The following is a 25,934-nucleotide window of genomic DNA, read 5'->3' as shown; positions in this document are numbered from 1 at the left end:
ACCCTTTGAGGCCCACCATAGACACAGAGGCCTCTACGGAAGCCTCTCAGCTTCTCCACAACGCATGCGCCCTAAAGCCACCTCCCTGCCTCCAGCGCCCGTTTCGGAAGAGCCGCCTACGGAGAGGGGACTTTTCAGTTTTTGTTTTCTCCTGTGCGAGGCGGCAGAGCGGCAGGCCGGAAGAGGCGGGCCTTGCGGAAGGGGCGGGGGCTCGGCGGGGAGGAAGGGGCGGGGCGCCGGGAGGAGGCGCTGGCTGTAGCGGTGAGAGGAGGAGGAGGCGGCGGCCGAGGACGAGGGGGGATGGGTGTTCGCGCGCGCGTTTTGGGCCTGCCTGGGATTGCTAGGCCTTGAGCAGTATAACGGGCCCCGAGCGGCGCCGGGGAGGCGGCGGAGCTTCGTGGCCGGGGTGAGCGCGGGGGAAGTGGGTAGCGGTGGCGTGTCTCCGTCGCAGCGCGGGAAAAAGGAGGCGATGGCGGGCGCGAGCGTCCAGGCGCGCGCAGCTATGGCGGCCCGCGGAGGAGGGGAAGCGGGGAGGGAGGCGGCGGCGGCGGCCCGGCTCTCGGGTTCTCCGGTGCCGGTGGAAGGTCTCGTCGTCTGAGTCGCCCTGAGGCGGCGAGGGGGGCGGGGCCGCCTCAGCGGGATCCTTGGCGGAGCGGAGCTGCGCGGGAACGGGCCTGGGCTCTCCCGGCGGCGGCCGCGTGAGGCGGCGATCTCACTAACCTGCGCCTTCTTCCCCCTTCTCTTTGCTCTGTGACCCCCGCAGTGCGGCTCTTTCTTCTCCCCCTACCCCCGGTTCTCTCGGCGGCTCCCCTGGAGAAATATGTCGGAAGGAGTGGACCTCATCGACATCTACGCTGACGAAGAGTTTAACCAGGTGAGCGCGGCTGCGGACCCCGCTGGGTGGGCGTGAGGGCTGCGCCACCGTCTCGGCGGGATGTGGAAGGGCGGCAGGTGAGCGCTAGAAGAAGAGGCGAACTCTCCACGAGCCCCGAAACTTCGGCCCGTGCTGAGGTCTCAAAAGAGGTTTGTCCTCAGGTGCGTTGTTAGGCTGCTGGAGCATCCTTTCCTTGCACGGTAGAAATATGAAAATCTCTGTAGAAGCAAATTCCATTGTGTGAAAAGTTCGTTGAGTGAGAAGTGAATAGTGTTAAATCAGCGTTATAACTGGAGATTTTCTAATAAACTCCTCACTTTTGCCAATTGGTGTGAATTGTTTTACTCTACAGGAAAGAAAACATCATAAACCCAATGAATGCATGTTGGAAGAAATGTTGAATCACTATTTGTCCTTGTGTGTTTTGGAATGTTTGAAGTTTTCCTTTTTTTAAAAAGAAATAGGAAGTTACAGCATGATAGAAATAGAAAGTAATAGCAAGTTAGTCTCCATAATCTCTCTCAAGTGAGAGAGGTACCTTTCCGGAATCAAGTTAACATAACAGTTGAGGATGATGAATCTTTTACAAATATGTAGCTTGAGTCAGTGAGCAGACCAGTAGCTCCTGCATATGTGATTTCCTGTTATGGTACATAGTGTTCTGTCCCATTAACATACATTGACACAAAAAAATACACATGGAAACTGAGGCAATTACACAGTTAATCACAGGCAATTCTAGCACCTTCAAAGGAAAAGATCCTTCAGTTTTGCGCACACATTGCTGCAGTACATGTTCTTTCTAGCCTAAGAAGAGAACAGTTAAGTGATGTTAGGGGTAGGTAACAGCAACTTTAGTCCACCTTACAGTTCTACTTCTCACTTTTCATGCCTGCTTATACCTAATCTTTTTTGTTACAATTATAAATTGGGTCATCTTGGTTTTTGAAATGACTCTGTTTAATGGGGGAAAGAAGTGGGAAGACAGGATAACTTTTTCTGTCTGATGTATTAACTTTGTGTGGGAGTGCATTGCACTAGAAGTCAAATCTGGTTTGTGGTGTATATTGTTCCCTATTGATTTCAAACCTCAAGGCTTGATTACTGTAGCACACTTTATGTGGGGCTACCCTTTAGTCCGGAAGCTTCAATTTGTGCAGAATGCAGTAGCCAGACTGCTCAAAGGAGCAACATACTACTCTACTGCTGAGGGAGCTGTTGTGGTTGCCTGTTTGTTACCTGCCTAGGTTCAAGGTACAGTACTTAAATTAATTCACAAAACCCTAAACAGTACGGGCGTTTGCAATACAATTTTTCTCTTTAGTCCCTCAGTTTTTAATGATGTTTTATTGATGCTTTTTGCTGCTTTTATTTTTATATGCTGTTAACCACCTTGGTATAATTTGATGGAAGTGTGGATTATAAATACATAAATAAATAAATACAAATAAACACCCACATGTGTTTCAAGTGTGTGTTTATGTATTACTTTAAATAGAACAGTAAGAAGGCCATGCAATTCCATAAGCAGTAGGGCTGGAACCAAACTTTCACTGAACAGAATTGTACTGTAACCACAGAAACATGGCAACCAGGAGCCAGTTTGTTCACAATAAGTCCTTTAGTGGCATTGTTCAGTGGCAGAGCACAACAAACCATGCAGGAGGTCCCAACAGCAGTCCCTGCCGTCTCCAGATAGTGACCGACTGCTCTCTGAAGCCCCAGAGAATCTTTACCAAATACTAAGCTATATGGACAGTGGTCTGACTTGCCTTAAACCAACACCCAATATTCCTACAAACCTGGATTGAGGAATGTATAGCTCCATATGCTTTAGCCCCTCCCCCCAACTACCTTCTGTCCTAGGCAGCATGGTTAGTGCTCAGGGATGATGGACATTGTAGTTAAGCACATCTTGGGGGGGGGGTCACAGGCTTCCTTACATGTGCAATACTCATAGTCCTTACTCCATGTACATGCCATCTTGCATTCACAACTAGTGCAAAGGCACTTAGCTGTTTTCAGTACTTTGGAATATATGAATGCTGGTGAAGTTGCAACATCACACAGCGTTTCTGCTGCTGCCCTAATTGTTGTTTTTTCTGACTGCATGGCTCTAGGTAATGACATTTCATCTCTGGGAGCATCTGATGGATGAATGCTTGTCTCTGGAAGGCATGGGGTGTATGTTAAATGTTCCTGTTTGCAGTTCAAACACTTGATCAGGCAAAAATTATTGTATTCTGCCTATAGTACCCCATTTTTTAAATATTCTGTTCCCTATCAAGAGTAAAAGAAGTATAACACAAGTATGTAATGAATTAATTTTATCTATAAGAGGTTTTCATATTTCTACAATAGTTTTCTGGAGTAAAGGTTTGTTCTTGTAAACTTGATAATCTGTTCTGGTGAAGGTGTTCCATCCTGAAAAAGTTTTAATTACAACAAATCACTGGTGTAGATGACACCATTACAGCTTTCAGACGAATATGTTTTATATATTTATTTGAAATTCCTAGTTGTGGCAAGAAGAGAAACAAAAAATATATTGAGGACCAAATCCTCTTGTTTAGGTATTTGTGACATAATTCAAAAACTTTATATGACTTTTGTGCACAGTCATCATGTGTGCTATGTCTGTTTCCTGTAGTATTTCTGCCTACCATACACTTCATTCTGTATACCTTCAGCCACTCTTCTCTTTAATGTGTGCTTACCCAGTCTTCACCCATATTGGCTTGTTCCCCAGTGGATAGATTTAGGCCACATTCACACCATACTTTTAAAGTACTATGATACCACTTTAAACTGTCATGGCTTTTCCCAAAGAATTCTGGGAGCTGTCGTTTATTAAAAATGCTGAGAGTTGTTAGGAACTATTCCCCTCACAGAGCTACAGTGGTTTAACAATCAGCCCCTCTTCATTCCGTAGCGAACTCTAGGAATTGAAGTTATGAAAGGGGAATAGGAGTCTCCTAACAACTTATTGTGACCTTATTGGTGTATAAGAACAGTATTTGTAGGCCTATAGTTGCTTCTTCATCATCTATTGGCAATGATGTCGTTAGCCACACTTGATCTGTTGCAGGATAGGAATAGTAAAAATGTACTCCCCATTTCTTCACAATGTTCATGGTTGGAGCTTCCCTTGGGGGAGAGGCGTACTCTTACTGTGGATAGCATCTTCAACTTGGATAGTGGTGTTTTGTGGCGGGTTATTTGCTACTATGTATGGCTTATTCCCCACACTGCTTACCGTACCTTTCATGGGGACCTGCTTACTAGTATGCATCTCCTTTTGTAAGTACTGTACAGTTGTTGAGCTTCTTAGCTGTTTGTGTACTGAGCAATGAGACAGACTGCTTCTGGAGAGCCTGAAAACAGTAAACATTGGGCACCTGCCCTTTCTTTTTCTTGAATTTCACCCATAGCTATAGTTGTGGCATCACTGGCTGCTACACAAGTGCAGAGTTGCACCACCATAATGGTTTTGACAGATGAGATCAATGTGCAGGTGTAAATGTTCCATTTGTGTAGGAGTAGGGCTCCTTTCCATGGTGCAAAACGTGGGTTATAAAGTTTTTTCCACTATGGATAGCAGGGAACTGTATTCACATTAGATGCTGAGTTCCCAGTTCATGAATAATTTGCCTTACCAGTCTGATCGGGTGGTGTGCATAGAGCTCATATTTTTTAATACATATATTCCAGGATAGTTTATGTACTGAGTCTTGTCACATGCTTGGTGTGTGGCACCTTTTCATTTCATGTGCTTGTTCAAGAGTATGATGATGATGATGATAATAATAATTATTATTATTATTTATTATTTATACCCCGTCCATCTGGCCGGGTTCCCCCAGCCATTCTGGGCGGCCTCCAACAAAACATTATAATACAGAAATCCATCAAACATTAAAAGCTGCCTTATACTAAATCAGACCATTTGTCTCTGTAGCTCAGTATTGTCTACAGTGACTAGCAATGGCTGTCTGAATTGTCAGACCAGGGTATCTCCCAGCCCTATCTGGTATGCCAGGGATTGACCTTTTGATATTCTGCACGCAGTGCTGATGCTCTCTGTCCCTGTCCCAGATCTTCTCTGGAGTGGGTTCTGATGTAATGGATGCTGCTGCCCATGTTTATTTCCCCTCATTTAAGAGTAACTTGGTTCCCATAGCTTTTAAATGGGTTGTCTTTATATGCTAAAGCTAACCCTTTCATTTCAGAGTTCTGTCCCTGTGTGTTTTGGCAGGAGGGTTAGTCACGCTTGTCTAGCGGTGGAGGGTGTGGGCTGTTTCCTATGAGGTAGTATGATGGTTATCAATGTACACTCATGGCCCTTGGATAGAATGCTAATGAGCAACAAAAAAAATTTCATTAGTTTCATTTTCTTCCATCTTAGCAGCATTAGGATTTGCACACCACAACCGCACTAGTGCAGTGGTATTGCATGGATGTGGGAATACACCTTTGGACCCAGAGATGCAAAAGTTGCTTGTAAGCTTTCTTGTCCCTAAGAGAATCCACTGAAGAACTAGAGAAGACATGGCTAAATAAGAAGAACAATTGGACCAACAGACTGTGAGCTTACTGTATGTAGGGATTCATCAATGGAGGCCTTTGTCAACTGGTAGCCACTAAGATTACAGTAGAGCCTTTTCAGTAGTGGCATGCACTTTATTAAATACCTTACCCAATGAGATCAGTCAGGCCTTCACACTGTTTTTAAGTAGCAGGCAGAAACATGACTGTTTTAGAAGACTTCTGACTGCCTTCTCCCCACTCTCAGTTTAATTTGTTTAATGTTGTACATTTATGTCATTTTCAGGAATTATTTATATTCTTCGACCTGGCATGTTAACATTTGCTCATTACCACTATTTTTTAGAATTGCTGCTCTTTCATGTTTTTAGATATTGTATGAAACTTGGTTTTGGAAACCCTGATTCCATTTTTTTCCTTAAAGGCAGGATATAGGTTTTTACAATACAGTAAATTAATAGTTGAGCCAAGAATATAGAACTGTGTTCTAGGATCAAGTTTTGGAAATAGAAATCACAATGTTTGGAAGTAGGCTGAAGATTTGATCAAAGTTTCAGCAAGCTGTTTGTTTCCTCTGCAGATTCAGAGTGCAAACAAGAATGTGTTGCAAATGCAGCTTCAAGAAAAATACACATTGTTGAGAATTCAAAGCCTCTGTGCCATGCAAAAGTAAAGAAGCACATACTATGGCTTGGGTCCAGAGTTGCTGCAGGCAGAACTTCGCTCAATCTGTGCTCCCATTGGAGGAAAGGAAAAGCAATCTCCACTGATCCTTCCTGCCCCCTGAAAAACTGCTCTGAGGGGAGGGTGTTGAGGAAGACCCTTTGGAACAGCATGGGAGGTGGCAGCAGGAGGAAATCTTCAAAAATGGCCATCACGGCCGCCCTCCAGCAGGAGCCATCCCTTCCACAAATGAAGGGAAACTCTTGATGAAGCCTCGTGCATTTAAATTTTGAAGAAAAGGGTTAGGCTTTCCATGGAATTGAGCTTTACTCTGATTGTAAAAAGAAATAAGATATTTCAAAATTGGAAAGGGTCCAAAGTAATGAAAAGCAAAGTATGAAGCCAGTGAAATTCCAGCTGGATATTTCCTAGTACGGAGCCTTTTCTTACTCCAAAGGTTTTAAAACTCACTCTGAAAACTGTCTTAACAGTTCCTGATTCACTTGGAAGTACTAGGGGTAAAACAAAAATTAACCCCAAATCTCTTCCTACGGTATACAGCTTAAAAAGAAATTTTATGCTGTTGTGTCTTTGGTTTACCAATTGCATCTAATGGTCTTTATTCACTTTTTCAAGTTCCAATAAATATTGTTTGGCAAAAAAGGAAAAAATTGAGAGCCATCTAGGATGTAGGGAGAAGCTGGAATTAGAAATGAATAAACTCTGGAATTCCCTCTTGCCTTGAAAAAGGGGATATCAGCATTGTAGTATCAAAAGAATGCAGTTTGAGTCTGAAGAGACACAACATGTAGCACTGTCTTCTTGGGAACCGTGGCCAGTGGAAAGAGAATCTCTAGGTGTTGCAAGGAAGTTGCTGAGAATAAATAGGTCTGTATTATTTATTGAGACTATACTGTTTGTAGGGAAGAACTCTTGTGTCAGGCCTATTGCATGGTTCAAAAACTGCCCAGAAATACAGCAAATAAAATAAAAGGTGTTACCTGTGTGCAACATGACCAGATAACCAAGAATGTGCAGGTCTTGCTCACATGAATGCTTGCAAACACATTTAACAGGATCTTTGGAAGGTTTCAATAGCATTATCAACAGCCACTAACTACCCTTGTTCCTGATGAAAAGTCATCAGGAAACTACTTTGTAGTATATGTGTGGGTGGTGTTGCTGGATATGCACTGTTTTCTCTTCCCTTGTAGCTTATGTGATTCTGTCTTGGGTTGCTGGAGGCTATTGGGGACATTCTTCTGATGGTGTGGGCTTTTCATTGCCTTGCAGTGGCAGTCAGTATTTGCTAAAAGGCTAGAGTGGTCTTGTGCCCTTACTGTCTTAGTTTAGTTGAAAGTGAGTAACACAAACTGTACTGTGGCCTTTACTGAGGAAATATAAATATATTTTTCTTTGTGTCAGGAAGCTAACAATAAGTAAGTTTCCAATCTTCTGCTTTGCAGATTTAAGAGGTGTTCTAAAAATAGAATTAAGTGCTGATAGCTTGAAAATGTTGAAGTGACTTGATTTTCCTATCACCCTTTAATATCACTGCTGTTCTTAATTGATAACATTTTGTTAGTAGTATATTTTCTTTTTCTTATTAGTAATATCCATTCATTATTGCAGATTTGTCTCGTAAATATGTAAAACTATTTCTACTGCTAGTAATTTTTTTGTAGTATGTACCGCTTTCTACTTGAAGATTTCCCAGTATTTGACTTTATAAAGATTGCTTGAAGTAGGAGCTGCTGTTATGTTTAAAATGGTCTGAAACAGCCATGTTTCTTTTATTCTAAATAATTGGGATGTAACAAGTATATAACTAGTTCTATGAAACCAACAAATGGTTGTGACCTGCACCCGAATATATATACTTTAATCCAATATAGCATACTCAGGCTAAAGCTCATTGAAAACTACGTAACAGGCTAATTATGATTAAAGGTTTGACTGATTTCAGTGGAGTTAAGCACATCCATCTGAAATTAGACAGTGACCATGATCCAATACATGCCAGAATTCTGATCTTGATAACATACGGTAGGATAAATAGTTGAATTCAAACCCATAACAAATGCTAGAATTTGATTGTTTATATCCTACATGAGTATTTGCAGTCTTGCTAGTTTAAAACATTGAAGAATCCTTCAGATGGGAAGCCATACCTTACAATAATCTGCGAATTTCAATAAAAGTAATGTGTATTTGTTTTATTTATTCAATCTATTAGTTGCTTTTTTACCAGAGGGACACAAAGCGACTTTGAGTATATAAACAGACACACATATTAAAACTGGCATAAAGAGAAAAAAATCTGAAAAATAACCGTGTTTTTAAAAGGCAGTACAGGCTTTATGTTCTAGCTGCTGCTGTGTATACAAATTGAGCCAGATTATGTTGCGTGGGAAGATAAAAATTTTATATACCACTCTACATAATACAGTGGTACCTCGCAAGACGAATGCCCTGCAAGACGAATTTTTCACAAGACGAATGCGTCTTGCAATCTGATGGTGACTCGCAAGACGAATTTGTTTTGCGAAAAATTCGTCTTGCGAATCGCGGTTTCCCATAGGAATGCATTGAAATTTAATTAATGTGTTCCTATGGGCAAAAAAAGAAATTTCAATGCATTCCTATGGGAAACGGCAATTCGCAAGACGAATTTTTTGCAAAACGAATTGACTTGCGGAACGAATTAAATTCGTCTTGTGAGGCACCACTGTCCTGGATCTCTCTCTCTCTCTCTCTCTCTCTCACACACACACACACACACACTATATATATCTACAGTTATGTCCCATTGTTACTTCATTCCAGCTTCTAGATAACGTTAGGCTGACAGGAATTATACATGTGTGCGCATAATGTGCATATTCATGTATTAGAATCCTTTCACGGTGCATTTTTTTAAGCTAGTAAAAGATTGCAGTGTTAATCACAGAAGACTACAGTATAACTACCAGTACATTTTCAGAAGACCAGTGAAATATTGTTAGAGTTCCAATATAATTGTTTGCTTCTGATAGTGACTCTTTAAGTGTTGTGAGGATGAAATAATACTGCATGATACCTAACTCCTCTGAAGAAAAATGTAGAGGCTGATTTCTAGTGGAGTTCAGTATAAATCTTGACACAATCTGATTACCTTTCATGGAACAGCCTACAACATGATACTGCTCAAATAATCCAAACTAGGGAAAGAAACCAAGAGGCCTTTCTGCCAAGTTGAGTGGCCTCTTATATAGGTTGGTGGTTATGCTATATGTGATAGTCTCCTTCACTGCATATATGCAACAAGGAAATACCCCTCATTGGAGCAGTGAGGAAAATGAGGTGGGTCTGCACACAGGGTAGATTGGGGGAGGGGGGATGTAAAAATATGGTTTGATTGCCCAGTCCTCCACAAAGAATGGAGAAGCAAAACGTCTTGTACAGTAATAGATGGCAGTGAAACATGCATTTTCCTCATCTCAGGAAAAATGATGGGATGCTTGGGGCTACATGAAATAGCTAGTCCTACTATACTCTTTGCTCTTCCTTGCAACTAGCAAAAAGAGCATGTTTTTTGAGAAGCAGGTTTTACATTATTACTTAAATTCTAGAATGTATTATTTGATATAGGTGTGCTACTGTTCTGTTATGAAAAGAACTAATGTGGAGAATTGGCCCTGATTTACCTCTGCGTGTGCTCAGTGGTATCTTGTGTCTTCTAGGACTCTGAATTTAGTAATGCTGACCAGATGGATCTATATGACGACGTGCTAGCTGCCAGCTCACAACCTTCTGAAAGTTGCACTAGCAGTTCCGAGCCACCGCCCGAAAACCGGCAAGAGCAGTCTCCTAAGCCAAACAGCAAATCACCTGCTATCCTGTATACCTACAGTGGGCTGCGTAATAAGAGGGCTGCTGTTTATGTAGGCAGCTTCTCTTGGGTGAGTGTGTTCCATAATCGGAGCAGAAAGTAAAGGGCCTAACAAAAACAAAACATTTGTGTGGAAAGGCTGCATCTGCACTTTAATCTTACTACAGATGCACTGTTCTTTAATAGAGTACAGTGCCCCATGTGGGTGGGTGGGATTTCTGCTGCTTGCCAACCTCAGTCCTCACAACACATTGGATAAATAACTAGCATTATTGTTCATTATGACACATTGCTCTTTTTAGGGCATTTTTATCCTGCTTTTCTCATAAAGACTCAACAGTGGCTTCAGATAAATAAGTTGCAGCAACTGTGGATGAATTTTCTCCAGCAAGTATTTCGTACTATGCTAAAAAGCAGCACATCTCCGAGTTGGAGAATATGATGCTCTTGCATTAGCAGGGTAACTTTTAAGAGAAGAGGATTGGACACAACAAATCTAACACATTTAAGATACTTCAGAAAATATGATAATAGTAGAATTGAGGCCCTTAAAACGCCATGATACAGACATTTTCACACAATTGTCTGTAGCTGGCATACAGGTATGAGAGTTTTCTCCTATGAATGAATCTCTTAGGACCTGAGTAAGTCATGTTGGGCCTGCTGTGTCATTGTATAGACTGATCACTGCCCTAAGTGCATGTAGTTCTCTTGAATACCTGAGTTAATCTGCCTGTGGTAGGTGTTGGGAAAGGGATTGCTGCTGCTGTTGCTCCTTCACTTTCTTGGGTCTGTCTAGAACTTCTAGGAAGATACATGTTGACACATGTATGCACACACACATCCACAGCTCTAAAAGTGACTGTAGTGGGAGGGGTTGAATCAAATATTCCTTCATTAGACTAGCAGGAACAGTATAAGAGCTTGAGAAGGACGAGTTCTATTACTAATATGATGTGTGTTCTCTAAAAGGTTTCAGGTTATAATATAATTTTCTGCCTCTTCATATATAGTGGACAACTGACCAGCAGCTGACCCGAATAATCCGTTCTGTGGGTGTTTATGATGTGGTGGAACTCAAGTTTGCTGAGAACAGAGCCAATGGCCAGTCCAAAGGGTGAGCACTCCAAGACTGCTTCATAAAAGGACCCATCATGAGGGGCTGTTGTTGTGGGAGGAATGATCTAGGGACCAGTGTGGTTGATAATGGTGTGCACATAAGTCTGGTTTTCTTGCAATTTTTTAAGGTTGCCTTAGAAGTCTCTGTAACTGTCCAGTTTGGATGCCACTGCCTTCAAAGTAAATGGCTGCTTGTTATATGTGATTCAGGAAGGTGGGAGGCTCTGTCCCATTCTGCAGAGCAATCCCTGGACAATGTGCTATTTGCTGCTGCTCTTAATAATGGCTTTACCTTTGGAGGGCATGGAGCTGAAAATTCTGCACTGTTAATGACACTGTGCTTGTGGACAGCGGGGTTGGCCTGAGAAATCATTCAAATCAGGAATGGGAGAACCTTGAGCCTGTGGGCTACATCTGCCCCTCAGAGGATTCCCATCCAGCCTCCACAGCCTCTTGTCCTTGGCTCCTGGGCTGGCTGTGGAGGGCAGTGTTAGAAACTGGGATAGGAATACTAGGAGTGATGTGGGTGTCAAAACAAATGTGTAGGGGGCCATTTTTATTGCCCCCCCCCCACCAGACCAGGCAGCCGCACAGTAAATAAAAATTAAAATTGCTGCCGGGTGAATCAGGGAGTCTGCAGTGTAGTGTGGCACCAAAAGTGGCACCTGGACATCTCCATCAAGTTGCAAAAAGCCAATTTCAAAATGTCACTGTCACCCGCTAATTTCAAACCCTGATGGAGCGAGCTCTTTATCTCCCAAGCTATCATGGAAGTGCAGCAGATTGGATGTGCAGGAACTTCATCTTGGATAAGTACTGCAGTGGGAGATAAAGGGATGTAACCCCTTACCTCTTATTCCTGACATGGATTGGGCCCCCACACCTGCAATTTGCCAGGAGGGGGGGCACTCACATAGGAACAAATGTGAGGTTTTCCCTCAATGCATCTGTGTGTATGCGAGAAAGATAAATGGAATGAATGGTGTGTGAGCTCATATGTGTGAGCAGATGAGGATGTGGAGGGTGGGGTGAGAGAGGGAGTGGTGTGGCCCTGTCTAATTTTTCCTCCCGTCCCACCCACCAATGCTATATAGCAGGGACATTTTGTAGACCCTGGGTGGGGGAAGATTTCTTGCCATGGATTAGATGGTTTTCCTTACTAGAAGTTCCTGACAGTCTTCAGTTGTTTTTCCTCTGTGACCAGGTATGCAGAAGTGGTGGTTGCCTCTGAAAACTCTGTCCACAAACTTCTGGAGCTGCTACCAGGGAAGTTTCTCAATGGAGATAAAGTGGAAGTGAAGTTGGCTACCCGGCAGAACCTTGCACAGTTTGAGGCTCAGGCTCGAAAAAGTAAGTTTAGATGGGGGTTGTGTTTGCTAAGTAGGGAACAAGGCAGAAATAAAGGGCATTGGTTAGGTCTTAGAGAAACTTGAGCAGAGCTTTAAGCCAGCAACAATTTAAGTTACAGTTGGATGTGTGTGAATATCCAGGGAGTATCCATGTATATTTTCTTTTTCTGCTGCTGCTGAGTGACGCCTAAGTAGATTTTATTATCCCCTTCTATGTTGCATGATTTGAGGCACCCTTCAAACTGAATGGGCTTAAGCTCTTGAAGCTGTTATAGGTAGGACCACCCCCAGTTCCTCTCTGAACCTTCTCCAGAATTTGTGCAGCCCTGAAGAGGTAAGGTGCCCTGTATTTAGGGTTGCCAGACTCAATAGAGGACAGGACCTCTGTGCCTTTAATTGCCCTGCTCTCTTTTGAGTCTGGAAACCTTAAAGGGAAACCAGCAGACCCTTTGCTTGGAAATTAAACAAAGGTTCTGCTGGTTTCTCTTTAAGGTTTCCAGACTCAAAAGAGAGCAGGGCAATTAAAGGCACAGAAGTCCTGTCCACTATTGAGTCTGGCAACCCTACCTGTATTGGATGCAATGCTCCAGCTGGGGCCTTACCTCTTGGTCATATAATTCATTTATTATTATTTATAAAACAGATATCCCCTTTCTCCCAAAGGAGCCCAGGGTGGCAAAGGAGGACCGTTTTGTATGATCCTGTCATAGTCTTAACTGACTATAAAGTTGCAGCGTTGTCAACTTTAGCACAGCTGCATTTTAATGGCCTCCATGTTCTGTGTCCCTTATCTCCATGGGGTGTCATGGTGCTGTGGTCCATTTCTCTGTGGTAGGAAGGTCAGTCAGTGTTGCTGAATCATAAGATGAAGCGGAGCTGCTTTTAGCCCTCATCAAGCTTTTCCCTGTGAAAAACTGCTTAAAGGGGCTTATCTTATCTTCACTAGGAGGTCGCGCTGGTGAATGGCAACGCCTGACAGTAACCATGGCACGTCACCATTTTTGACAAGGCCTTCGTAAATGACTTCCACCACTTTGTGATTCCTCGCCCAAAGGGCCTGAGAAATACAAATTTGCTGTTTTTAGTAATTTTATTTACACTCTGCCTCTCTCTAGCCCCCAAAGTGGCGAACTGTAATGCAGACAAGCCAGTACGATAAAGAAAAACACATGCACAAGTTAAACGTTTGACGTTCTCTTTATTGTACTCTCCTATTTATTACAAAGGAAAGCTAAAAGTGGCTTCCGTTCGGTGAACATGAAGTGAATTTTTAATGTAATTCAGACACGTGCTGAGTTTGAAATATGAATGTTATTAGATTATCCCAGACTTGCTGTCACCAAGTCTCATGTGGTGATGGTATAACAGATTTCTGTGTCCCTAATTATTGTGTGTCATTGCAATTGTATGATCATGGTTTTTTTCTTTTGAAATGTTTCTCAGCTATATTTGCAATTAATTAATTTTGCCACATTGAGACAAGATTGCAATATGTTTCAAAATCCATCTTCTCAACATTCTCTCCATGATTTTTTCCCTTAGTTCTTTTGATTATTGATTTCTTTCAATTATGTTTTAGATTCTCTATATTGAATAAAGGTATTATTTTTTTAAAAAAATGTATCAAATCTCATTACATACTATAGTTGAGCTTATTGTACATTAAAATTCCAAATTAAGATGACACAGCTTTTTTTAACCTGGAGTTATTGAAATAATATATTTTTGCTTTACGCAGACATTGTAAATCTTTGTAAATACTTCCTGTAATGCCCTTCCATATTATTGCCATCTTGGTTTGTGTCAAATAAAGTTGACTCTAAGTACAGTACTTTGGTCAGCATGGCTTGATTATTTCTCTGGGGTCAATAACTCTTCATTGGGAAGAATAAAGGTGTCATGTTTCCAGATTTAGGATGCTTTCTGACTTTGAGGCCAAGCAACTGGCCTGGTGGAGCAATGGTAGATAGTATTAATTGCCTTCCAGTACTTTATTGCCCCCTTGTTTTTTTTAATGTTGCGTTTATTAAGAGTGTTGGTTTCTTAATTGTTGCCAGAAGTATTCATGGCAACTGAATCTAGTTTAATTCATTAGTCAGGATCTGCTGATGTATCTAAAACTGTATTGCTCTCAGAAGGACCATAGTTTTCTTCCATTCCACAGATAGTTGCTTATTTCAGTTGCTTATTTTATGTAGAAGCAGGTGCAGTTTGTGTTACAAACTAAGGTTCAAAGACTTCTCTGCCTCTGCATTTTGTATTACTTCTATGAGAATGGAAATGTTGATTATTTTCTGGATGTAGTGGAAAACACTTAGTTTGCAATAGGTGTTCAGGAAGTAGTTCATTGACTTAAAAAGCAACTACCGTGTATATATATAAGCCTGTTGATATTTGCCTTTATATAAAACACTGTATCCGCATATATTGCAAGGTAGTTGATATTGGCATATTAGGTTTTAATATTTCACTTTATTGAAGAATTCTACTAAAAGAACCAAATGTTCTGCTGAGTGCATTCACTAAGCAGTAGGTTCCTGAGGTCATTATTTCAGGGGACAGGGGAAGGAGTGGGAGTTAAGCATCTCTCCCAAAATTATGGGTCTTGAGGATTCTAATGTAATTTTGTAGTGTTAGAATGTTCAGGTTTCCACTCATTAGAATACTTATAATAGGAAAGGAGTAGGGACAACACTACAGTGGTACCTCAGGTTAAGTGCTTAATTGGTTCTGGAAGTCCGTACTCAACCTGAAGTGTACTTAACCCGAAGTATGACTGTAATTGGTTCTGGAAGTCTGTACTTAACCTGAAGTGTACTTAACCTGAAGCTAACTTTCCCTTTGAAAATAATGGAAAGTGGATTAATCCGTTCCAGACGGGTCCGCAGAGTACTTAAATTGAAAATACTCAACCTGAAGCGTACTTAACCCGAGGTATGACTGTATAGCCAATTAGTGATTTTACTGAAGAAGGCCGTTCTTGCATAATCTAGTGCTTGTATAGTGTTAGCTAGAATTTCAGACACATTTTACATAATTAGTTAAGAGAATTAGATCAGTGAGAAGGCAATTCATGTACAGTTTTGTGACTGCTGCCTGTAGTTTTCAGAGTGTAGAACAATTGCTTTGTCTGCAGAAGGTTCCATAATTAATCCCTGGCATTGCCAGGTAGGATTGGCGTCTTCTCTGCAGTCCCAGAGAGCTACTGCCAGTCAGTGTAGTCCATACTGAACTAGATGTGTCAATCACAGAATCAGAATTGTAAATATTCTGACTTGGTGTAAGTCAACTTCCAAGTTCCTAGTCATCAAATGATAACCCATTTGAAGTGTTACATTTGCACAGTGGACTTCCATTAACACAGGGAACTCTACTCATGCAGCATTGGATACAACACCGTCTATTTTAGTTGTCACTGTACCGAAGAGTGGGTTAGTCAAATATTCCCCTTATATTCAGCATGGTTTGATTATTTTTTATGCTGTCTGTCACATTTTCATTCTTTTCTCCTGAAGCTTCCTGATTTTGCTTTTTCTTAAATGAGAAAGTTCAATACATTTGTCTCTGATAGTATGTGATTTTCTAATCATCAGTTACATTAAAAATGAGTATGTTAATATATCTTTATACATAATATAGCATACTGACTATAACTGTGATGTAAACAACAAAGTCACCAGTTCAGATTTCACCTTGGCTATAAGCTCAATCACTTAGGTAAGCCACACTTTCTCAGCCTAAACACCTATCTACAATTTTTGCAATAAAGACCTGTCAAGTAGGATTATTAGCAAGTTGACTGTGCTAATACATAAAGCATTTTGAACACACTATAAGCGCTACATGAATCATAAGTATTACTTAATGCTCAGGCAAAATTGATTTCACTGAAAGTGAACAATGTAAAATACACTCAAGACATAAGTAAAATGTTCTCAGTTCAGTTTGGACACACTTCTACTGTAAATTGTAATTAAAATTAAGCATTTATTTGGCATGTTATGCTGCCTGTCCATCTGACTCATAATCAATTCATGATACAACTGTCCCTGTCAACTCTGCACACAACACTTAAGAAAGCTCTTACAGGTCTCTTGGCCAAGATTGGGAATGCCCAGTTCCAGTGCAGGAAGGTATCTCTCTAGATCAGGCATCCCCAAACTCGGCCCTCCAGATGTTTTAGGACTACAACTCCCATTATCCCTAGCTAACAGGACCAGTGAGCAGGGATGATGGGAATTGTTGTCCCCAAACATCTGGAGGGCCGAATTTGGGGGTGCCTGCTCTAGATACCTCAACATTTGTCCAAATCGGCCCAAAAATCTGTGTGCACATACCAGTAAAACCCACCTTTTCTCTCATGTATGAGATAAGAGTTCTGTTATTTGGGCAAGGTGTTATTGCAATTCAGAGGCATGATTGTTGACATGGGTGTACTTACTGGAGAGCGGGGAGAGGGTTATTTTGTCAGAAAACTGACCTACCCAACTGCTACAGTGTTGAGCACTTTTCCTCTTCTGTGATGTCTGACAGGGGTGCCTCCGAGGGCTCACTCAAGGGATTCCTCCGACTCGGTAGATGGCCGAGCCACTCCGACAGAGAATGCTGTGCCGCCGCCACGCATTGAGAAGCCTCCTGTGTTGCCTTTCTTCAACCGCCCTCCTTCTGCGCTTCCTCTCATGGGGATGCCACCTCCACCCATACCACCCCCTCCTCTCTCCTCAAGCTTTGGGGTTCCCCCTCCCCCTCCAGGAATCCACTACCAACACCTAATGCCCCCTCCCCCTCGACTTCCTCCACACCTCACTGTGCCACCTCCTGGGGCCGTGCCACCTGCGCTGCACCTCAACCCAGCCTTCTTTCCCCCACCCAATGCAGCAATGGGCCCCCCACCAGACACCTATAACAAGACCTCTGCAGCATACAACCACAGCAGGTGAGAGCAAGCCCATTCCCGGGAATCTGCCGGTGGGGGGGGGGGGAATCAAAACTAAGCAGTACAAAGAACAGTAGCTAAGCCTTTTGTTTAGCAAGGCTGCAGCCCTAATTCTCCAAGGGCTTGGTTATTTTGTTTTTTATGCAAATGGTTTGACTAGACATGAAAGCAACACCTACTCCTTGGTGGTAGAAAATGTCTCGCATAGCACTAGGGCACGGCAGCTGACGACTTGGTTCTTAAAGGATGCTACTTAATGCCCATTTTGGGGAGTGGGGCAGTACCTGGTCAGCCACACATTGCTCTTTCGGAAGGCCTTGAATTGCCATGTCTATGAATAAAGAACTGTGTCATAGTTCTGCTTGAAGCTGTTTATCCTCTGTGTGTGATGGGTGTGTGTTTGTGTACTACAGCCGGGAACTGGTCCCATTGCCACCTCCTGTCAGTGATGCTGAATTTGAAGATATCATGAACAGGAATCGAGCAATTTCCAGCAGTGCCATTTCCAAAGCTGTGTCTGGTGCCAGTGCAGGTAACCAGAGCTGGCTTTTGCTACCTCTTTCCATTTCTCGCTCCTGGCCTCATTCTTACCATGCTGCCTTTGCTCTGTTATATTGCAGGGGACTACAGCGATGCCATTGAGACCCTGCTCACAGCCATCGCTGTGATTAAACAGTCACGTGTCGCAAATGATGAGCGGTGTAGAGTCCTTATCTCTTCACTCAAGGATTGTCTTCATGGCATTGAAGCCAAGTCTTACAGCATGGGCAGCAGCAGCAGCTCCTCCAGGTGAGCTTCAGGCACAGTTATTGCCGAGTAATCCAGCTACTGTCACTCATGTTGCTGATGAGCGAGTCTCAGTTGTGCTCTGGTCCCCTTCCTGGGCTTTGTACAGCCAGGTAGGAATAAGTGCTTCTTGTAGGGGAAAGGGTCTCCTTTTTACAGCTTGCCAGTAACCAGATACCTCATTGTTTTCCAGAAAACGACACCGGTCTCGGGATAGATCACCCAGTCGATCTCGTGAGAGCAGCAGGAGGCACCGAGATGTGGTCCATAATGAAGATCGGCATGAGGACTATTTCCAGGAAAGAAGCCGGGAGCATGAGCGACATAGAGACAGGGACAGAGAAAGAGACCGACATCATTGAGAGAAGTGAGAGATATTTCCAGAGTGCTTTACCTTTCCCATCCTCTCCACCCCCACCCAGTGTATTTTCCTTTCCGAAAAGAGCGCCCTTCTCTTCAAGTTGAGTATCATCCCTCTTGTAGATGCGGGTTAGGTAAGGTTGATTTCCCTTATGCTCTGGAAGACTTTCCATGGCATAATCTCACACTTCAGTGAGTGGAATGGTCATGCATATATCTTAAGCTACCAGGGCAAATACATATTGTATTGTGTTCTCCATGCAGTATGTTTTGCTAGATGAGATTTTTCAAAAATAAAGGAATAGTCTGCTCCCTGATTGACTTGCACTTTGAGTACATGCTTGAGCTGTTTATTTTCTAACTTAGTAGATTTATAGTATATTCAGCTTGGCTCTGAATAACTATGTGTCTCAGGCCAACTATGCAACTTTGTCAGGGTACTTTTCCTTATTCCTTCTACAGTACTGTGACCAGTGGATTATTTCTGTAGGTTAGAACCAGATGCCCTGTTAAATGTGTCAAGGGCCCAGTCCATATATCGAAATAAGTCATGGTTACTATGAACTTTTGCCACCTCATGAGAAGAGAAGACTCCCTGGAAAAGACCCTGGTGTTGGGAAAGATTGAGGGCACAAGGAGAAGGGGACGACAGAGGATGAGATGGTTGGACAGTGTTCTCGAAGCTACGAACATGAGTCTGGCCAAACTGCGGGAGGCAGTGGAAGACAGGAGTGCCTGGCGTGCTCTGGTCCATGGGGTCACGAAGAGTCGGACACGACTAAACAACAACAACAACTGTGAACTAGTAGCATGCTAATGCAAACTGCTCAGTAGCTGCCAGTTTGCTGCTGCCCTACCACGAAGGACAGCAAAAATCTGAACAAGACACAATCCACAAGTCAAAGTTTGTTCTTGATTTACTGACCATTGTTTAAGGGAAATAAGCTTTGATTCCAATGTGCATGTTAATGACAAGCCAATCTCCATGGTTTATTGCTCCCATCCATGCAATGGGAGGAGAAGCAAAGTGGGAGTGCTTGGGCAGTTTTATTTTTAAGTTTGTGCAGAAAGCTACTTTTGCCCTTCCCGACTGTATTGATTGTGTCTGAGGCTGTACCTCTGCAAACATTAAATTCAGATTCAGACATCATTAGTGTGTTTAATTTATGGAATCCCTGCTGAGCCCAGCTGTGACTCACAGACGTAACTATCTCTTTGAAGAGTTTTTACCGGCTCTGTGTTCATGTTTGCGGGTCTTGTTTGCCTCTTTGTAAAGCAAACCAATAAACCCAGCAAGAAATCCAACTGACTCATGTTCCTTTGAATTCTTAGACCTACCTTGTAAGGGAGAGGCATAATGGAGAGAAATTGTAAATAAATAAATATCACATCTTTTATTTCAAGAGGGGCATCACAGACTAGTATTGGTAGAATAATTTCTCTAACTTGAAGATTAGTCAATTTTTTTCAGTGGCAATCTGCCTTGGGTGCCCTGGAATAAAAAGTGGAGTAGAAACTGCAAAAATAAGTAAAACATAGCCGCCTTGCTATCTCACCACCCTCTTTACTTCATGAATGCAACTAGCACCTAAGGTGGTGATGAGAGTCTGACTTGAGAGTAAGTTTGATTCAGTGGGTAAAGTGCTGAGTCTAGTCCAGTTCAGCCATGAGCTAGACAAGCCTGTAGCCTTGGTTCCCTATTGCATGTGGAAATAACTGTGATTTCCCCATGGAGTTAACAGTCCAGGGTTAATGGGCAAAATTCTCAACAAACCTCTTTGAAAGTGCTATGGAATTTACAAGTGCTTACAATTTTGTTTTGTCTCTTTCTAGGCGCATTGGAAGCATTCAGTGTTTTTATGGACTCTTATCTCCTCTCCTTAATCAAGACTAAAATATGGAGGCTTCTCCACCCCCTCCTTCCCACTGCCCTCTGCTCTTTCCAGACCCCTTGGAAGGGACTTTGCCTGCAGAACTCCATCTGGCACACCATGGTATTGGGACCTGAGCTCTGCCTGTGTGCTGTCACTGCTGCTTGATGGAGAAGCACTGAATGACTTGGAGGGTGGGAGGGGTTGGTTGTCTGAGCCACCGTGACCAGGGGGCCACTTCAATCCATGGATTCTTGGACCCAAAGAGAATGGTGCTTTCCACAGAGGTTTCTCGCCTCTTTCCTTTCTGTGGCTTTTTTAGGAGCACTGGGGAAGGAGTCCATCCAGCTCATCTCCTGCGAGAAAAACTGGTGCTTCAGCACAGAATGAGATGTCTGACCCTATTCTCCCCGGAACTCGTGTCCACGGTCCACACTGCATTGTTTTCTTAGGCATCGAAGCATCCATTCCTCCTTAAATCTGATCCTTTTTCCAAAGCAGGTTCAGTCTCGCCCTCCAGCACCGTTGTACACAGCTTAGAAAACAGTATTTCCCTGCTACGATGGAAGGCAGGCTGGCTGCTTCTTTGGGTCACCCCTCTTCTCCTTTCCTCCTTCAGTTGCGGGAAAATGTCACCTCCTTTCTACCTGGCTTCTTCTAGAGGGGCCTGCGTTGGTCAACCGGCTCACAACGTTGAGTCTCCCTTAAAAAATAGATCTGGCTACTGCAGGTCCGCTTTCCACTGATTTGCTAACTATTTTCCTCGCTTTGTTTCATGCAATAGCTGCTCCAGTTGTAACTTCTGATGTAAACCTTTGTTTCTGGGGCCAGCCCCTCCCAGATTGCCGCCTTCCTTGTTGTAGAGGAAGTGTTGTAAATGGAGACCATAGAATGGAAAGGGGCAAAGTCAACCTAGGGCTACCTGGAAGTTACCGAATGCAGCACACCCTGAGCATTTTTAAAATTCTATGTGATGTACCTGTTGAACGTGTTGATTTAAGGTCCAGAGCTTTCCTTGGCCCCAGCCTCCTTTTAAAAGGAGTTTCTTTTTGGAGTGGTTCACTCATGAGTTTGCTTCAGATAGCACCATACCTCACTGATCTCTGGCATGCCAGTCTAGGGAGACGATTAGAGACAGTGGGAGGCGTCTCTTCACACCACCATATTTAGCTGTGTTATGTAATCGTAAGTAGGGTTTCTGGAGCCACTCTAGTCACCAGGCAGCCCTTTGAGACCAGTTGCAGCAAAACCTGTGTGTTCGGAACATGGGACAAAAGCACCTGCAGAGTTCTTGATTAAACTCTCATCTTTGAGTTGTAACCCTTTGGGTGTTCATTTTCAGCTTTCATTGCTCCATCCTAGCCTGAGCACCCAGTTACTTTAAATCATGGTAACACGTTACACCCTGGAATATGTAGTCTCCAGCAACTGGATCTCGGTAGTGAGGCCAAGTATCTGTTGTGTTCATGAACACTTAATGTGATTGGTCAGCTGCATGGTGAAGCCTCCCTTGTAGAAGGACCCTGTTTTGTCTCACAGAACAATGTTGTGGCCTAAGGAGGAGGGGGTGGTGTCTGGCAAAGGATGTTCTTGTGTGATGTGGCACCTCCTTTTGTACTGTTGATCACAGAGGTGCTCAACTCTAAATGTGTTTTTTAAAAAATAAAACGGGAAAGTTGTATAAGCAATGGAGTGACAACTTAAACTGTAAAATATATAAAAATTGATGATTGGAAAAGTTGCTTTTTACATAATGGACATTTTTAGTTTGTTTTGAAATAATGGAAGTAAGAAAAGAAAGAAATGAAACAACAGAAAACATAGCCTTGGTTCCTCTCAACTCACCCATCCCTGTTCTTCGTGATTTGATTTGTTTGTCTTTTTCTGATAGGTTGGAAATTGTGTAATAAACTTGATGATATTGTCAATCTTTTATACTGCATTGTATGGCTTCTTTTCATTTTGTAACGATTTTGAATGCTGGGTGAGCTGTTTTCTAGAATCTCCACTAAATATGAGCGGGGGGGGGGGCGGTGTGCGGGGAGACCCTGATATGGAAAAGAAGATGGATAGACAAGACAGGTGCCATATTTTGGCTGGGTAGTAGCCCTTTTACAACCATAGCTTTATGTATTACTAAATTAGTTCCAAAACCACTTTATGTACACATATTAAAATGATTTTTAAAAAGCTATCTCTCAGTCATCTCCATTTAAAGGGGAGTGTCTGGTAGCAAACCAAGGAAAGATTTGAGACCCTTGAGAATGTCTGCCAGTGTGTAATCAGTACACTGAATGAAGATTCGATGCTCAGCATCATTTTAAGTAGCTCCTTTAAAAAATATTTGCTCTGGAAAACATGAACAAAAATCACAGGTTTCATAAAAAGGGATAAGCGTTATGCTGAGCAGAGATAGGGAAATGAAGCCATGATGGAAACAGATGAAACTCAAACACTTTGAAAGGGGATTGTGCCTTTCACGTGAAATTGAATATTACAGGCAAGGATGCAGGGAAATATAATAGTATATAAGGGATTTCTGTCTATGGCAGGAAAAGGTTCAGTTACAAGAATATTGTCCTGATTGCTAGTGGTATTCAGTGAAATGCTTCTAGGAATCATCTGCTTGCACAGATGGTGTGTGTTTCACCTTCCTGAAGGTTTGTCATAAAAGGGCATTTGCCTGTGACTGGCGGATGAGGTGGTAGTACTTTCAGAATGCAGCTTGAGTGGTGAACAGTCTGTGGGAGGGGCTTAATGCTGAGTGGGTGGGTTTACCTGGTTGCTAGGTGATGATTGTGATCTAAGGGACCAGGATTAATCTCAAATGAGTCCAGATAAGTGATCTGATGAATGGGTACCATTCAAGTCTCTTGTTATTCTCACCATGACATACTCATTAGAATTTGGCCTTGTTAATGCGGCCAACCGGTACCTGACTGCTGAACCTTTCCGTTTCCAGGTGGCAGCCACAGGCAAGCAACTGAAGCCTCGCCAGTTGTGGATACTGCAGTTTGTGAGCCCACAGGGAGCTGGGGCAGCTGGCCCAGGAGAAGGAGCTGGCCAAAAGCTTCACCTGATCAGTGCACTGAAACGCTACTTGGCGGCTGACGCAAATGGAAAAGTCACCTGTGACCAGGACAAACCAGGGCCTCAGACCTTCTTTCTCTTGCATCAGTATCCAGATGGCAAGGTGCTCTCTCTCACCCAGGCACAAGCATCCTATCTCTCAAGTGTAGCTTTATGTCCGATATTATTGGGCTGGAATTCTGGACAAAGAGGGCTAGGCAGAAATGAGGGCAGGTTTGAGCTCAACTTGCAGACTAGTTTGCTGTGGTGAGAAGCAGTGTCTTTTCTTAGTGTGCAAGTTTTTAGATTCTTGCGGGTAAGTCCAGGCAGCAAATTCCTGCACTCCAGTGCTGTAAAGTACATCAGGAAGAGTGCAAAATGTCCCTGGACACCCCCCCCCCATGGTCTCCTTGGGAAGCCAGTCACATGAGCCAAAGCTCTTTGCCCCTGTTGGCCAAACAGTATGATAGTCAGCCACTATGGGCTGAAGGGGAGAAAATGTGTCTGAATAGCTTATTTGAGTCCCTGTGCTAAGAGTTGCCTGGTGTATCCTTCAAGGTGCCCTAGCCACTTCCCACCCACAACTGGAAACAACTGTAGCACAATGGAACTTAGGTGATCATGGCAACTCCATAAGCCCAAAGGTGTAACATAATTGGTGTAATGATACCTGAGTTTTTTCTGCCATGTTCTTTGCTCTCACTGAGAGTGTTCCTGCTTTTCTGGTCTTGGGCAATGTAGCTGACCAGACATCCTTCCCTCCCTGCAGGTGTCCTTGCAAAATGAACAGTCCAAGCGCTACCTGGGTGGAGCAGAGGAGAATGTCACTTGCTTTGCCCAAGCTGCCAGCGAAACCGAAAAGTGGACCCTCCACCTGGCTGTGCACCCCAATGTTGCCATGTACAGCCCCAACAGGAAGCGTTATGTGCGGTGTGATGATAAAACTGGGGTGCTGCGCTGTGACCGTGAAATGCCCTGGGGGGCTGAATCAGTCATCACTATCTACTATGATTTCAGAGGTGGGTGGTGGCATTTTCCTATTTTGTTTTCAATTGATATGTGAATTTTTCTCTCTAATACTGTAACATCTTCCCCCCCCCTTTGTTGGGGGGGCGTGTTAAAGAAGCAAAACAAGCTTTCATTCTGCTGTAGGGTTACACACACACACAGTAATTCCTATTGCAGATGAGGACTTATAGCTACCATACTAACAAGAAAGTTGCTTCCTCTAAACTAAGGATTGTTTAAAGTTTTCTGTTATCCTCTCCAACTATGGAGCAGATACCTGGGGTAAGTCTGAACACCTGGAAAGGCTTGAGAAATTTGAGAGATGGAGAAAGTCTGTACCTGTCACAGGCTTTCTCCCACAGTGAGAAAGTTGCTGCTTTATTCTACAGATATTTGCTTGTGATTTTTACCTGTACATGAGGATTTCTAAGTGCTACAGATAGAACAGGTGGGTGGGGTGGCCTGGGAAGGTAAAAGTGTTTCTAAGTGGGAGGTCTTAATTCAAAAAGTTTGAGTGACACTGCCTTATTTACACATCTCTATCCAAAAACCACCCAAGCACCTTCTAAGATAGTCCTCTGTTGTTGATGTGTGGAAAAAGTTCAGTTTGAGTCATTTGCATCTCCTCCAATAGGTCTGGAGTCCAATGGTGAGAGAAGGCAATTTTCCCCATACATACCAGGTGAATTCAAATTCTGTTTACCCAAGAAGTCACTGTTGCTGGCAGGAATTTTGATTTCCTTAACATCATTAATTAGCTTGGGTAATTCTTAGAACTACTAATTGCCATATGTAAGACTTTCTGGTAAGTTAGACCCCACTGCACACTTTCCAAATAAAGCAAGAAAGGGAATTGTCTGTGCAGAGAAGTTTCCAAGTTTTCCTCTTTCCTGACCGTATTGATGTTTGAGGTTCCCCACTCTCCCACACAAACTTTAAAGTGAAATTGCACACTAGGCTAAAGAATCTAATACAACCAGTTTTTAAAACACGCATGTAGTGTGGATAAAGGTGCAGATGGGAACATGACTTCAATCCCAATCTCAGCTTGCATGTGCCCATGGCACATCTCACTATACCTGGGTTGGGGCCATGGCCTCTAGCTTTATCAAGCACACACGTAAACCCCCGAAGTAACTATGCAAGAAAAATAGGATGTAATCTACAAGGAAACAAATGCAGTGTCAGCACCACCAATGCTTTACAAAGCTGAGACCCAATGAACCTCAACTTGCCTATCAGAACAAAGCACAGGGGGGCTGTTTACACAAATGTACAAATGATATATGAGATTCTAGGCAAGGGTAATACAATGGGAAATGTTAAGGGCGAACAGGACTAGAGTGCTTTAAAGGGTTGGTGTTTAGAACTGCAGGCAGGGTGGGTCTGTGTGGCAATTCTGCAGTGAAACAAGCATCAGCCCTGATGCTACTTTGTAAGACAGTTGATTTGGAGATTGTTTTCCGGGTCTGAACATTAAGCT

The 25,934-nt window shown here is 43.0% G+C and overlaps 3 protein-coding genes across 10 annotated transcripts in view; 2 read left to right on the top strand and 1 right to left on the bottom strand.

Annotated features, from left to right (window-relative positions):
* Positions 1-97: 97 nt before the first annotated feature.
* CPSF7 (cleavage and polyadenylation specific factor 7) lies at positions 98-22,307 on the top strand. Of its 5 annotated transcripts, none has more exons than XM_035123729.3 (10): positions 98-261; positions 764-874; positions 9,805-10,023; positions 10,967-11,070; positions 12,277-12,422; positions 16,955-17,357; positions 17,771-17,889; positions 17,978-18,146; positions 18,337-18,510; positions 20,337-22,307. In XM_035123729.3, exons 2-9 carry the CDS (start codon positions 821-823, stop codon positions 18,503-18,505), a joined length of 1,383 nt encoding a protein of 460 aa, XP_034979620.1. In that variant the 5' UTR covers positions 98-261; positions 764-820; the 3' UTR covers positions 18,506-18,510; positions 20,337-22,307. The 5 variants fall into 5 exon arrangements, with proteins under 5 accessions (XP_034979620.1, XP_088520970.1, XP_034979611.1 ...); XM_088664844.1 differs by having other exon boundaries at positions 195-261; positions 764-1,035; XM_035123720.3 differs by lacking the exon at positions 98-261 and adding an exon at positions 269-406.
* Positions 18,307-25,934, bottom strand: part of TMEM216 (transmembrane protein 216) — a 17,779-nt gene continuing 10,151 nt past the window's right edge. Inside the window, exon 6 of one of the 2 annotated variants that reach the window (XR_015948723.1) lies at positions 18,307-18,432. The gene's annotated coding sequence lies outside the window, so the exon portion shown is untranslated. Of the gene's footprint in view, positions 18,433-24,113; positions 24,246-25,934 lie in introns of those variants that run through there. The other variant, XR_015948722.1, reaches the window with a different exon arrangement.
* The window catches only part of LOC118089321 (fascin-like), a 9,218-nt gene continuing 5,578 nt past the window's right edge, over positions 22,295-25,934 (top strand). For 2 of the 3 annotated variants that reach the window (XM_035123891.3, XM_088664823.1), the window contains exons 1-3: positions 22,295-23,567; positions 24,213-24,462; positions 25,086-25,133. In XM_035123891.3, coding sequence (XP_034979782.1) covers positions 23,262-23,567; positions 24,213-24,462; positions 25,086-25,133 — 604 coding nt within the window. In that variant the 5' untranslated portion in view covers positions 22,295-23,261. The remainder of the gene's footprint in view (positions 23,568-24,212; positions 24,463-25,085; positions 25,134-25,934) is intronic. The other variant, XM_088664816.1, reaches the window with a different exon arrangement.

Source organism: Zootoca vivipara, chromosome 1 (genome assembly GCF_965207765.1).
Source record: "Zootoca vivipara chromosome 1, rZooViv2.hap1.1, whole genome shotgun sequence".
In the NCBI taxonomy this organism is placed as follows: domain Eukaryota; kingdom Metazoa; phylum Chordata; class Lepidosauria; order Squamata; family Lacertidae; genus Zootoca; species Zootoca vivipara.
Note: the sequence above shows the minus strand (reverse complement) of the source record. Positions and strands in the feature narration are given on the sequence as shown.

What these genes read in the sequence shown, in the direction of transcription:
- CPSF7 (XM_035123729.3), top strand. Translation starts at nt 821, where the DNA reads ATGTCGGAAGGAGTGGACCTCATCGACATCTACGCTGACGAAGAGTTT. An exon ending in CTGACGAAGAGTTTAACCAG is followed by an intron (nt 875 to 9,804) that starts GTGAGCGCGGCT and finishes TGTGTCTTCTAG; the next exon opens with GACTCTGAATTTAGTAATGC. An exon ending in GCAGCATACAACCACAGCAG is followed by an intron (nt 17,358 to 17,770) that starts GTGAGAGCAAGC and finishes TGTGTACTACAG; the next exon opens with CCGGGAACTGGTCCCATTGC.